Source organism: Pinus tabuliformis, chromosome 4_1 (genome assembly GCF_031772625.1).
Source record: "Pinus tabuliformis cultivar Carrire ecotype Pingquan chromosome 4_1, CPIR1, whole genome shotgun sequence".
Classification (NCBI taxonomy): Eukaryota; Viridiplantae; Streptophyta; class Pinopsida; order Pinales; family Pinaceae; genus Pinus; species Pinus tabuliformis.
Window position 1 is genome coordinate 905,556,831 of NC_142303.1, and position 13,139 is coordinate 905,569,969.

Here is a 13,139-nt window from a genome sequence, read left to right on the forward strand (position 1 = left end):
CCATTGGTTCGCGGATGGATTTGAGACAATAATTTTCGCCTCTTCAGATCATTCTCCGGTTATGGGTCCTTCATTAGAGTGGAAGTGGCAGCAGAGTTGTTCCTTCAGTTATCGAATCAGTTTTCCCTGCCGGATTCGCGTGGAGAACTTGGCTGGTTTCGTTCTTTTGGGGCAAACAGGTAAAAGGATGGCCCTGGTTGATAATGGCGGTTGGTTTATCTCTTCTTCTATTATCCTCAATGTTTGGCAAAAGTTTTCCCCAATCCAGGAAAAAGCTTTAGTGAATAATTGTTGGCAGTGGAGTTGGGGGCTTCCACGCCCTAATTTCTATGGTCGGGTGAGTATTCAGCAGGTGGAGCGGTATTCAGGAGTTTGCACTGCTTTCCATCAGAAAGTGGTTTTGGAGTATGGGCAGCGATTCCATATAAAGAGTGACACGTGGTGGTGGGACGGATTTGAAAACCACCCTCATCGCGCCTTAAAGTTCAGTGACTTATGGCTGTGCGATATCAAGCACAACCATCCTTTTTTTCAAAAGCCATCCGACAGTCTGGATCGATGGAGCAGGTTTGTGGCGCGGGAGGTTAAATACCTTGCGGCTTTCAGAAGTTTGTTGCATTTCCACCGTCAAATTAAAAGAGGATCCTGAACAGTGGAGATCTAAGAAACTAGCCAACGGGTCACTTGTGCGGGTTTCTATGGTGGGCTCATATAATCAATTATTTCCGTTACCCCTTTTTTGTAAGTAACGTAAAGAGTTTGGTGCTTCTTTTTCTGGTGAGCATCAGTGTGGTGGCCCCTTGTCCACAAAAGGTGATGGTTGTTAGTATAAATTGTAAAGTGCTTACTTTCATGAAATAGAAGGTTGGTTTCTTGCTTGAGCAAAAAAATATATAAAACACGTCAACATTCTTATTAAAATAAAAAATATATAAAACACGTCAACATTCTTATTAAAATTTACTTTCATAACGAGGGTAGATAGAACTTGAAGTCCACAGGAATTTTAAGTATAAAGCAATGATCAGTGTATCTCACAAATAGACCATACCGAGTCTAATGTTAATTTAGTTCCTATTGTAAATTCTGTTTGAAGTTTTCATTGGTTCCTATTTTAAATTCTCTTTGAAGTTTTCATTGGGCATGGGTTGGAATAAGTGATAGAAATTGAGGGGTAAATTGTTTGTTATGGGTGGGAATAAGTGGTAATGTTAATTTAGTTATTTGGTGAAGTTTTATTATATATGGGTTGGAATAAGGATGGAATTTGAGAGGTAAATTATTTGTTATGAGTAGGAATAAATGGTAGAATTTGATGGGCAGACTATTTATTATAGACTATTTTTAAATAAAAATTAATTTCTTTGAAAATATAAAAAATATTAAACTTTTATAAAAAATCAAAATTAACATTAAAATTATTAAAAAGTGAAAATTAACCTGCAAAACTGGTTTTCAATTTTTAATCCTGGTGGTTTTCAATTTTTAATCCTATGGGAAGGATTCTTTACAGTCCCGCCATTGCTTTGTATAATGTGAGATAACATATGGATTTTAATACTGGAAGGATTGAAAGAGTGAACGAATTGCACAAGAATTTGGAAATTTATTTGTAGAATTTACTTCTTAGGCATATTAATTCTAGATAGTCAATTAATTTTTAGTTAATTTTACAAAACAATTGCAAGTAAAGTTGTAGAATTTACTTATTAGGCATATTAATCCTAGATAGTCCACCAATTTTTAGTTAATTTTACATGACAATTGCGAGCAGAGCAGATGATTACATTTCAATTTTTTCTTTAGAAAGATATTCAAATTTCATCTTTAAATTGTTTACTTGTGACTGTTATGTTGGATTATGCTCTAAGTATGCTAGATTTAAGGATATCTGAAACCCATAAATGTATAACTCCAAAAATACAAATTTTCCAGTGCCAGTATCCCTCTTGTGTAAAGTACAGTGAACCGCTCATGATTGGGACAATTAACTCAGCATAGAATAATGATTCAGATAAGCCCAACTCACATTTATCAGCAACAGAACCGGTTAAACAAACATTAACTTGATTCCAGGAATTGTCACCATTAGTAAAAATTACTTTGAAGTGAAAGCGACTAAGACACTGTTCTACCAGTTTATTAAAAGTAGGAGACATCATGATCACTCAGGCAAACTAGTGAAAGAAAAATCTTCCATTGTGTCTATGATGCTAAGGCAGATTCTGCAGCAAGCCCCTCCTTTCAAAACTTTTAATGCTGTCCTCAAACATCTGCTCTATGCTTTTAAAGCTGGCAAGTCCCAAGTTTTTAATCTTACTAGTGTTGATAGTGTGAGGTATATCATTTCCTTCCTCCGTTCCACATCTAAAATGATCAGAACAAATAATGTTCGTTAGCAAAAAACAGAAAATATGTAATTACTAGATGCTTGTGTAAGCATAATTGTATGAAAACTAGCGTTGAACTCTTAAGAGCACTGATTTCCTTTGTTCATGTAATGGAACCAATCCATTTGGTAAAGATAAAACCAATAAATATAATCAAAATGCTACTGAAGGTATTCAAAAGGCCAAGTCCCTTCATCAACAATTCATGAACTATATTTATCTCGTTGATCAAAAAAATAATTAGCAATATGTAATTTTTTTTGATATTCAATTTAATATGTGGCTTAAAATATGTGCACTTACTTCTCTGCAATTGGGTACATTGGGTATTTGTTCTTCAACATCTCTACAATTTCTTTCCAATGAGCAACATCAGCAGAGCAGATTAATCTCCCCGACGCTGATGGAGACTCCATGGCCAGAATATGTGCTGTTACTACATCATCTATGTGAACAAAACCAATCGTGCAATTTGGGTATACCTTGTTATTTTCTCCTGTATGCAATTCAGTATAATATAAGTGATCTGCCCTCTTACATATACTATGAAAAAAAAAAATGAATTTGGCAAATAGCTTCTTTGGCAAAACTTGTGAATATCAAACTTCTTAAACAAATTTACAGCTATAAATATCGAACTTCTTAATAAATTTACGGCTATATTATAAAGGCTATGAAATCAGAGCAAGTACCCTTAATTATGCTCAGCAGTACCGAAAGAGTGCTGGTAGGTTCAGGGGCTAGAAGTGGCCCAACAACAAATGAGGGGTTCACCACGACTAGATTGAGACCCTGCTCCTCTGCGAACTTCCAGGCCTCTTTCTCACCCATAGTTTTTGCATATGCATACCAGAGCTGCAGGGAAAAGATGATCCAAAATTATAACTATGCAAATATGATGAATTCAATCACACTGAAGTTAGTATTGGTATTTTCTAATCTTGGTATTGGTATATGAGACTTCCTTGTTTGTGGGACAAGGGACCCACATCAAATTGGTATTGGTGTATCAGACCTCTTGTTTGTGAAACAAGGGACCCACCTTCCTACAGGAATTTGACTGTAGAAAGTCTAAAAATACATAACTACTCTACCCATCTGACTTTGAAACTGTAACCTTTTAGGAAGAAACACATACTCTTAACCATTAGGCTTGCTCAAGCTGTATCAACATTTCCCATTAATACACTAAAATATATTTGATACACTCAAATTTCCCACATTGACTTAAAAAACTATTAATATTTTTCAATCCCCTTTACAAATATGAAATATTGGGATTTGTAAACCCAATTTGAAGTTCTTATCCCATAACTCTCTTTAACTATCTTGGGTCATCTTTCATAGAATATAGAAAACTTGTGTAAATTAAACCAGAATGAATTCCTTACATTGTACTTCTGGCAATAATCTAAATTGCTCCAATGTGACTCATCCAGCGGGGAACGCTCTAAACTATTATACTCGTATCGTATTGATGAGCAGGAGGATGTAAGCACCACCCGCTTTACTGAAGGTGATCTTGAACAGGACCTGAGGACATTGATAGTGCCCTTCACACAAGGATCTATTAGGGTTTCCTGCGTAACAATTCATTTAGGAATCAGACATATTATTTGGGGTCTTCATCTATGTTTTGATGAGCAGGAAACGTGCCAGAAAAGAAGAAAGATCATTTCATGTTACTATGTTAAAGAATAAATATCATCACAGGTTACCATGTTATCATATCATATATAGTTTGTTTATAGTTTTTTTGAAGCATAGTTTTATTTAAAATTTAATTGAAATTTGTTGAAAGATCAAATTTGATTTCTTAATTTATAAGAAATAAAATTAAATACAATAACAGAATTATATAATTCTAATTTAAGAAAAGAAAAAACAAAAAAAATTGGTTATAGATTTTTTAAAATATGTTTAGATTTTTTTTAAGGTAATTGAGTGTCTAGTATGTCTTTAGATTCTCGAAGGTAATTGGGCCTCTAGTATACCTTAAAATTATTTCTGTTTGGCTAAGAGCTCATCATCTTCAGCTTAAGGAAATGACTTTTTTTCCTCAGTGTAAGGAAACAAGTTAATGACCCAGGCATTTGGCTAGAGTGATTTTCTTTAAATAACATTGATGAGTCAACCTATATTTAAAAATAGCAACCAATAATAGCTATCCACGCTATTAATTTGATAATATCAATTATAATAATTTTTCCCACTAAACAACAAAACTCACTATAAAGTAAAACTTGTCACTTTCAGAACCACCAGCTAAGTAATTACAGAAAGTATGACTTTTCTTAAATAACATTTATGAGTCAACTTACATTTAAAAATAATAACTAATAATAATTATCCATATTATTAATTTAACAATATCACTTATAATAAATTTTCCCACTAAAAACAAAACTCACTCTAACATAAAAACACTTGACTGTACTGCACACCTGAGGAAAGCTCACTGTACTGCACACCAGAGGAAAGCTCAAAAGAGCCCGCATGTTTAGTACCAAGCTCAAAAGAGCCGGCATGTTTAGTACCTCACAGAAATAAATATATTTTCATATCCATCTCCGCTCAAAAAGTATGTATCTTAAAGGGATCTGATGCATTTGATAAATTCCAAGTTGTGAAATACTGCACAGCTTCAAACCCTAGTTATAATTAAGATAGAAATAGCTTCAAACCCTAGTTATAATTAAGATAGAAAAAAGTATGTATCTGATTTATCCCTCTCTGCACCCGGTAAATACTGCATACCTTCAAGCGCTCGTTATATGGGACTAAGACAGGTGATGCAGTATGGAATACTCCATGTACACCATCTACTGCTGCATCAAAACTGCCCTCCTCTAGCAAATCTGCTCTCACGATGTTGAGTCTTTCCTTTGCACCAGGCAGATCCCACAGATAACTAAACTTCTCCACATTATCTGGTCACAGTCGCAGATGCCAAATGCTCAAATAAATCACCACATAAACCAGAATAAACATTAATACATATTATAATGGTTGGTGGTTTTTAAAGCAATTCTGCTATAATTTCATATGCATCCGAATGTAAGGTATAATCAGAATACCTGGGTTGCGAACTGTAGTGCGAACTCTGTAACCTTTCTGGAGAAGATTACGAATGAGATAAGCAGCTATGAAGCCTGTGCCTCCTGTCACGCATACCTCGCACATCTTTTCAGGGAGGTTGACGGAAAGCTTGAAATTGCAGATATCACAAAGAAAATAAGATATGTGACTTTGAACAAGATCACTGTAACAGTATGACAAGAAGATATGTGAATTTTGGAACAATATGAGTTGAACGATATAAATTAACTGGTGGGTGAATTTGGTGACTCAATGTCACAAATTTGGCATGCTACCTACTACACCCTTGGTTTTTGTGGTGATGTGCTCTCTTGGTATGTCATGCTTCTGATTGGTGATGCACCAAAATTAGTCAAAGACGACTAGAATTAACTAATGTGTAATTTCAAGATTAATTATAAACAATTAAAGTTTAAAGATTACCACTCATGAATATGTAATTAAATAAAATACATCAAATACTAGAATCGATAATATCAATATATAATTAAATAAAATTTATTCAAATACTAAAATCGATGGTATCTTTGAGGTGGCCTGCTTTCTAGGCATATTTGTCGTATGTTTGATGTGAAAAAAAATAATCAAGTTGGGCTTTGAACTTATAATTATATAATTTAAATTAATTAATATATTATTAAGAAAAGTTTAAAAATTAATAAAATATATTTAAAGGTGGGAATCAATGAATATATAATTAAAATAAGTGAAATAGTTGTAAAGTAGTAAGTCTTTGCATTTTATTGTGTCATGTTGTCATAAATAATTTAATCAAATAGATTTATTGATTAAATTATTTTCAAATACTCATTTATTAGATAATATCAATTTTTTTAATGTAAATTGACAAGTGGTTAGAAGTGATTCTCATGTATGATGTAAAGTTTGGAAAATACCTATTTATAATTTTTTTTTTAATTGAGATAGGTTTTTTTGGGTGAGAATTATCATATTGCATTAAATTATGAATTGCCATAATTTTATTTACTAAACACTAATAAAATTATTTTATTTTATTGTATGTAAATGAATGACATAAGATAAGTTTGGTGAATACGTTGGTTAAGATTCGTACCCAAAATGAATGAAGACAAAACTAGAATGGCATTAAACAATGTCATAACTATGACACATTCATCTATTTTTACTATCAATTAAAAATTAAATTATAATATTTTTTTAAATAATCATTAAAAATTATTTTATCATATATTAATTATATAAATTCTAAAAAAACTTAATAAATAGAAAAAATTATCCTACCAAACATATATGAAGTATCCATGAACCACAGCCTAAAAAAAAGCAAGAGTTACATATTTAATTTTGGATATAATTATGGATCATATTATTTTTAATTCTTGATTTAAACATAAATAAACAATAATAATATTTTGTCATAAATAATATTTTGTCATAAATAGTTAATGATTTGAAAGAATGTTACATGAAGTTGGTGTTTATAAATAAAATTATTAGATTCAAGTAGTAGGCTCTTTTATTTGAGAGGTAAATTATTTGTCAGGGGCAGGAATAAATGGTAAAATTTGATGAGCAAATTATTTATTATAGACTATTTTTAAATAAAAATTTATTTCTTTTGAAAATATAAAAAATATTAAATTTTTATAAAAATGTCAAAATTAACATTAAAATTATTAAAAAGTGAAAATTAATCTGCAAAACTGGTTTTCAATTTTTAATCCTATGGGAAGGATTCTTTACAGTCCCGCCATTGCTTTGTATAATGTGAGATAACATATTGCTTTGTATAATGTGAGATAACATATGGATTTTAATACTGGAAGGATTGAAAGAGTGAACGAATTGCACCAGAATTTGAAAATTTTTTGTAGAATTTACTTCTTAGGCATATTAATTCTAGATAGTCAATTAATTTTTAGTTAATTTTACAAAACAATTGCAAGTAAAGTTGTAGAATTTACTTATTAGGCATATTAATCCTAGATAGTCCACCAATTTTTAGTTAATTTTACATGACAATTGCGAACAGAGCAGATGATTACATTTCAATTTTTTCTTTCTTTATTTAGGGAAAGATATTCAAATTTCATCTTTAAATTGTTTACTTGTGACTGATATGTTGGATTATGCTCTAAGTATGCTAGATTTAAGGATATCTGAAACCCATAAATGTATAACTCCAAAAATACAAATTTTCCAGTGTCTGTATCCTCTTGTGTAAAGTACAGTGAACTGCTAATGATTGGGACAATTAACTAAGCATAGAATAATGATTCAGATAAGCCCAACTCACATTTATCAGCAACAGAACCGGTTAAACAAACATTAACTTGATTCCAGGAATTGTCACCATTAGTAAAAATTACTTTGAAGTGAAAGCGACTAAGACACTGTTCTACCAGTTTATTAAAAGTAGGAGATATCATGATCACTCAGACAAACTAGTGAAAGAAAAATCTTCCATTGTGTCTATGATGCTAAGGCAGATTCTGCAGCAAGCCCCTCCTTTCAAAACTTTTAATGCTGTCCTCAAACATCTGCTCTATGCTTTTAAAGCTGGCAAGTCCCAAGTTTTTAATCTTACTAGTGTTGATAGTGTGAGGTGTATCATTACCTTCCTCCGTTCCACATCTAAAATGATCCGAACAAATAACGTTAGTTAGCAAAAAACAGAAAATATGTAATTACTAGATGCTTGTGTAAGCATAATTGTATGAAAACTATTGTTGAACTCATAAGAGCACTGATTTCCATTGTTCATGTAATGGAACCAATCCATTTGGTAAAGATAAAACCAATGAATATAATCAAAATGCTACTGAAGGTATTCAGAAGGCCAAGTCCCTTCATCAACAATTCATGAACTATATTTATCTCGTTGATCAAAAAAATAATTAGCAATATGTAATGTTTTTTGATATTCAATTTAATATGTGGCTTAAAATATGTGCACTTACTTGTCTGCAATTGGGTACATTGGGTATTTGTTCTTCAACATCTCTACAATTTCTTTCCAATGAGCAACATCAGCAGAGCAGATTAATCTCCCCGACGCTGATGGAGACTCCATGGCCAGAATATGAGCTGTTACTACATCATCTATGTGAACAAAACCAATCGTGCAATTTGGGTATACCTTGTTATTTTCTCCTGTATGCAATTCAATATAATATGAGTGATCTGCCCTCTTACATATACTATGAAAAAAAAATGAATTTGGCAAATAGCTTCTCTGGCAAAACTTGTGAATATCAAACTTCTTAAACAATTTTACAGCTATAAATATCGAACTTCTTAATAAATTTAAGGCTATATTATAAAGGCTATGAAATCAGAGCAAGTACCCTTAATTATGCTCAGCAGTAGCGAAAGAGTGCTGGTAGGTTCAGGGGCTAGAAGTGGCCCAACAACAAATGAGGGGTTCACCACGACTAGATTGAGACCCTGCTCCTCTGCGAACTTCCAGGCCTCTTTCTCACCAATAGTTTTTGCATATGCATACCAGAGCTGCAGGGAAAAGATGATCGAAAATTATAACTATGCAAATGTGATGAATTCAATCACACTGAAGTTAGTATTGGTATTTTCTAATCTTGGTATTGGTGTATGAGACTTCCTTGTTTGTGGGACAAGGGACCCACATCAAATTAGTATTGGTGTATGAGACCTCTTGTTTATGAAACAAGGGACCCACCTTCCCACAGGAATTTAAAAGTAGAAAGTCTAAGAATACATACATACTCTACCCATCCGACTTTGAACCTGTAATCTTTTAGGAAGAAACACATATTCTTAACCATTAAGCTCGCTCAAGCTGTATCAACATTTCCCATTAATACACTAAAATATATTTGATACACTCAAATTTCCCATATTGAATTTAAAAACTATTAATATTTTTCAATGCCCTTTTACAAATAGGGAATATTGGGATTTGTAAACCCACTTTGAAGTTCTTATCCCATAACTCTCTTTAACTAACTTTTGTCATCTTTCATAGAATATAGAAACCTTGTGTAAATTAAACCAGAATGAATTCCTTACATTGTACTTCTGGCAATAATCTAAATTGCTCCAGTGTGACTCATCCAGCGGGGAACGCTCTAAACTATTATACTCGTATCGTATTGATGAGCAGGAGGATGTAATCACCACCCGCTTTACTGAAGGTGATCTTGAACAGGACCTGAGGACATTGATAGTGCCCTTCACACAAGGATCTATTAGGGTTTCCTGCGTAACAATTCATTTAGGAATCAGTCATATTATATGGGGTCTTCATCTATGTTTTGATGAGCAGAAAACGTGCCAGAAAAGAAGAAAGATCATTTCATGTTACTATGTTAAAGAATAAATATCATCACAGGTTACTACGTTATCATATCATATATAGTTTGTTTATAGTTTTTTTGAAGCATAGTTTTATTTAAAATTAATTGAAATTTGTTAGAGGATCAAATTTGATTTCTTAATTTATAAGAAATAAAATTCAAGAAGTTAGAATATATTTATACATTTTAAATACAATAACAGAATTATATAATTCTAACTTAAGAAAACAAAAAAAAATTGGTCATAAATTTTTTAAAATATGTTTAGATTTTTTAAGGTAATTGAGTTTTTAGTATGTCTTTAGATTTTCGAAGGTAATTGGGCCTCTAGTATGCCTTAAAATTATTTCTGTTTGGCTAAGAGCTCATCATCCTCAACTTAAGGAAATAACTTTTTTTCCTCAATGTAAGGAAACAAGTTAATGACCCAAGCACAGAGGCATTTAGCTAGAGTGATTTTCTTTAAATAACATTGATGAGTCAACCTATATTTAAAAATAGCAGCCAATAATAGCTATCCACGCTATTAATTTGATAATATCAATTATAATAATTTTTCCCACTAAACAACAAAACTCACTATAAAGTAAAACTTGTCACTTTCATTTCCGCCAACTAAGTAATTACAGAAAGTATGACTTTTCTTAAATAATATTTATGAGTCAACTTACATTTAAAAATAATAACTAATAATAATTATCCATATTATTAATTTAACAATATCACTTATAATAAATTTTCCCACTAAAAACAAAACTCACTCTAACATAAAAACACTTGACTGTACTGCACACCAGAGGAAAGCTCAAAAGAGCCCGCATGTTTAGTACCAAGCTCAAAAGAGCCGGCATGTTTAGTACCTCACAGAAATAAATATATTTTCATATCCATCTCCGCTCAAAAAGTATGTATCTTAAAGGGATCTGATGCATTTGATAAATTCCAAGTTGTGAAATACTGCACAGCTTCAAACCCTAGTTATAATTAAGATAGAAATAGCTTCAAACCCTAGTTATAATTAAGATAGAAAAAAGTATGTATCTGATTTATCCCTCTCTGCACCCGGTAAATACTGCATACCTTCAAGCGCTCGTTATATGGGACTAAGACAGGTGATGCAGTATGGAATACTCCATCTACACCATCTACTGCTGCATCAAAACTGCCCTCCTCTAGCAAATCTGCTCTCACGATGTTGAGTCTTTCCTTTGCACCAGGCAGATCCCACAGATAACTAAACTTCTCCACATTATCTGGTCACAGTCGCAGATGCCAAATGCTCAAATAAATCACCACATAAACCAGAATAAACATTAATACATATTATAATAGTTGGTGGTTTTTAAAGCAATTCTGCTATAATTTCATATGCATCCGAATGTAAGGTATAATCAGAATACCTGGGTTGCGAACTGTAGTGCGAACTCTGTAACCTTTCTGGAGAAGATTACGAATGAGATAAGCAGCTATGAAGCCTGTGCCTCCTGTCACGCATACCTCGCTCATCTTTTCAGGTATCACAAAGAAAATAAGATATGTGACTTTGAACAAGATCACTGTAACAGTATGACAAGAAGATATGTGAATTTTGGAACAATATGAGTTGAACGATATAAATCAACTGGCGGGTGAATTTGGTGACTCAATGTCACAAATTTGGCATGCTACCTACTACACCCTTGGTTTTTTTGGTGATGTGCTTTCTTGGCATGTCATGCTTCTGATTGGTGATGCACCAAAATTAGTCAAAGACGACTAGAATTAACTAATGTGTAATTTCAAGATTAATTATAAACCATTAAAGTTTAAAGATTACCACTCATGAATATGTAATTAAATAAAATACATCAAATACTAGAATCGATAATATCAATATATAATTAAATAAAATTTATTCAAATACTAAAATCGATGGTATCTTTGAGGTGGCCTGCTTTCTAGGCATATTTGTCGTATGTTTGACGTGAAAAAAAAATAATCAAGTTGGGATTAGAACTTATAATTATATAATTTAAATTAATTAATATATTATTATGAAAAGTTTAAAAATTAATAAAATATTTAAAGGTGGGAATCAATGAATATATAATTAAAATAAGTGAAATAGTTGTAAAGTAGTAAGTCTTTGCATTTTATTTTGTCATGTTCTCATAAATAATTTAATAAAATAGATTTATTGATTAAATTATTTTCAACTATTCATTTATAAGATAATATCAATTTTTTTTTTTAATGTAAATTGACAAGTGGGTAGAAGTGAGAATCATGTATGATGTAAATTTTGGAAAATACCTATTTATAATCTTTTTTTTAATTGAGATAGGTTTTTTTGGGTGAGAATTATCATATTGCAGTAAATTATGAATTTCCATAATTTTATTTACTAAACATCAATAAAATTATTTTATTTTATTTTATTGTATGTAAATGAATGACATAAGATAAGTTTGGTGAATACTTTGGTTAAGATTCTTACCCAGAATGAATGAAGACAAAACTAGAATGGCATTAAACAATGTCATAACTATGACACAGTCATCTGTTTTTACTACCAATTAAAAATTAAATTATAATATTTTTTTAAATAATCATTAAAAATTATTTTATCATATATTAATTATATAAATTCTAAAAAAACTTAATAAATAGAAAAAATTATCCTACCAAACATACATGAAGTGTATGGATACGAGAATGTGTGTGGAGGTGTAAAAGTAGGGATGTGGGGAAAATGAGCATGTGGAAGGGCAAGTGTTATGGGAGAAGGGAAAGTGTTGTGCAACAGAAGATGAGCATGTGGAAGGGCAAGTGTTGTGTGGAGGGAAGTGTTGTGCAGGGGAAGAAGAGTATGTGGAAGGGGAAGTGTTGTGGGGAAGGGAAAGTGTTGTATAGGAGAAGCATGTGCTAGGGAAGTGTGTGCTGCTACTTTCATAAGATATCTACTGTATATTGTAAATGGTAAATCTTTTAAAGGGAAAATTGGATTTTAGGTGGATATAAGGTAAGAGTTACATAGCCCCAAGGGTTAGCTTAGTTGGTCAAAATTAGTGCATCGCCATTGGAGGTCACAGGGTCCAATCTCCCCAAAGCCCTTGGGGTCTAGGCTTGCTAGTTGGCCGCGGGGCTAGATTCCCTTGCCCAAATTTTTCCGTGGACATAGCGCTAGCCCAAATTTTTCCCAAATTTTTCCGTGGACATAGCGCCAACCCAAATTTTTCCCAAATTTTTCGGTGGACATAGCGCCACCCTTTGACCAAAGTGTCCATGAACCACAGCCTAAAAAAAAAAGCAAGAGTTACATATTTAATTTTGGATATAATTATGGATTATATTA

The 13,139-nt window shown here is 32.1% G+C and overlaps 2 protein-coding genes across 6 annotated transcripts; both read right to left on the reverse strand.

The window, feature by feature from the left end:
* Positions 1 to 1,958: 1,958 nt before the first annotated feature.
* On the reverse strand, positions 1,959 to 8,570 carry LOC149179079 (tetraketide alpha-pyrone reductase 2-like). Of its 4 annotated transcripts, XM_089420505.1 has the most exons (7): positions 8,432 to 8,570; positions 5,468 to 5,597; positions 5,148 to 5,320; positions 3,782 to 3,970; positions 3,083 to 3,245; positions 2,694 to 2,886; positions 1,968 to 2,367 (listed from the first exon to the last, which is right to left on the reverse strand). In XM_089420505.1, the coding sequence occupies exons 2-7, from the start codon at positions 5,571 to 5,573 to the stop codon at positions 2,214 to 2,216; spliced, it is 978 nt and encodes a 325-aa protein (XP_089276631.1). In that variant the 5' UTR covers positions 5,574 to 5,597; positions 8,432 to 8,570; the 3' UTR covers positions 1,968 to 2,213. The 4 variants fall into 4 exon arrangements, with proteins under 4 accessions (XP_089276634.1, XP_089276633.1, XP_089276631.1 ...); XM_089420508.1 differs by lacking the exons at positions 5,468 to 5,597; positions 8,432 to 8,570 and adding an exon at positions 4,835 to 5,024 and having other exon boundaries at positions 1,959 to 2,367; positions 5,148 to 5,270; XM_089420504.1 differs by lacking the exon at positions 8,432 to 8,570 and having other exon boundaries at positions 1,969 to 2,367; positions 5,468 to 5,922.
* On the reverse strand, positions 7,261 to 11,452 carry LOC149179080 (tetraketide alpha-pyrone reductase 2-like). 2 transcript variants are annotated; one of them, XM_089420509.1, is made up of 6 exons: positions 11,206 to 11,444; positions 10,886 to 11,058; positions 9,519 to 9,707; positions 8,819 to 8,981; positions 8,432 to 8,624; positions 7,272 to 8,105 (listed from the first exon to the last, which is right to left on the reverse strand). In XM_089420509.1, exons 1-6 carry the CDS (start codon positions 11,309 to 11,311, stop codon positions 7,952 to 7,954), a joined length of 978 nt encoding a protein of 325 aa, XP_089276635.1. In that variant the 5' UTR covers positions 11,312 to 11,444; the 3' UTR covers positions 7,272 to 7,951. The 2 variants fall into 2 exon arrangements, with proteins under 2 accessions (XP_089276636.1, XP_089276635.1); XM_089420510.1 differs by lacking the exon at positions 9,519 to 9,707 and having other exon boundaries at positions 7,261 to 8,105; positions 11,206 to 11,452.
* Positions 11,453 to 13,139: the final 1,687 nt, after the last annotated feature.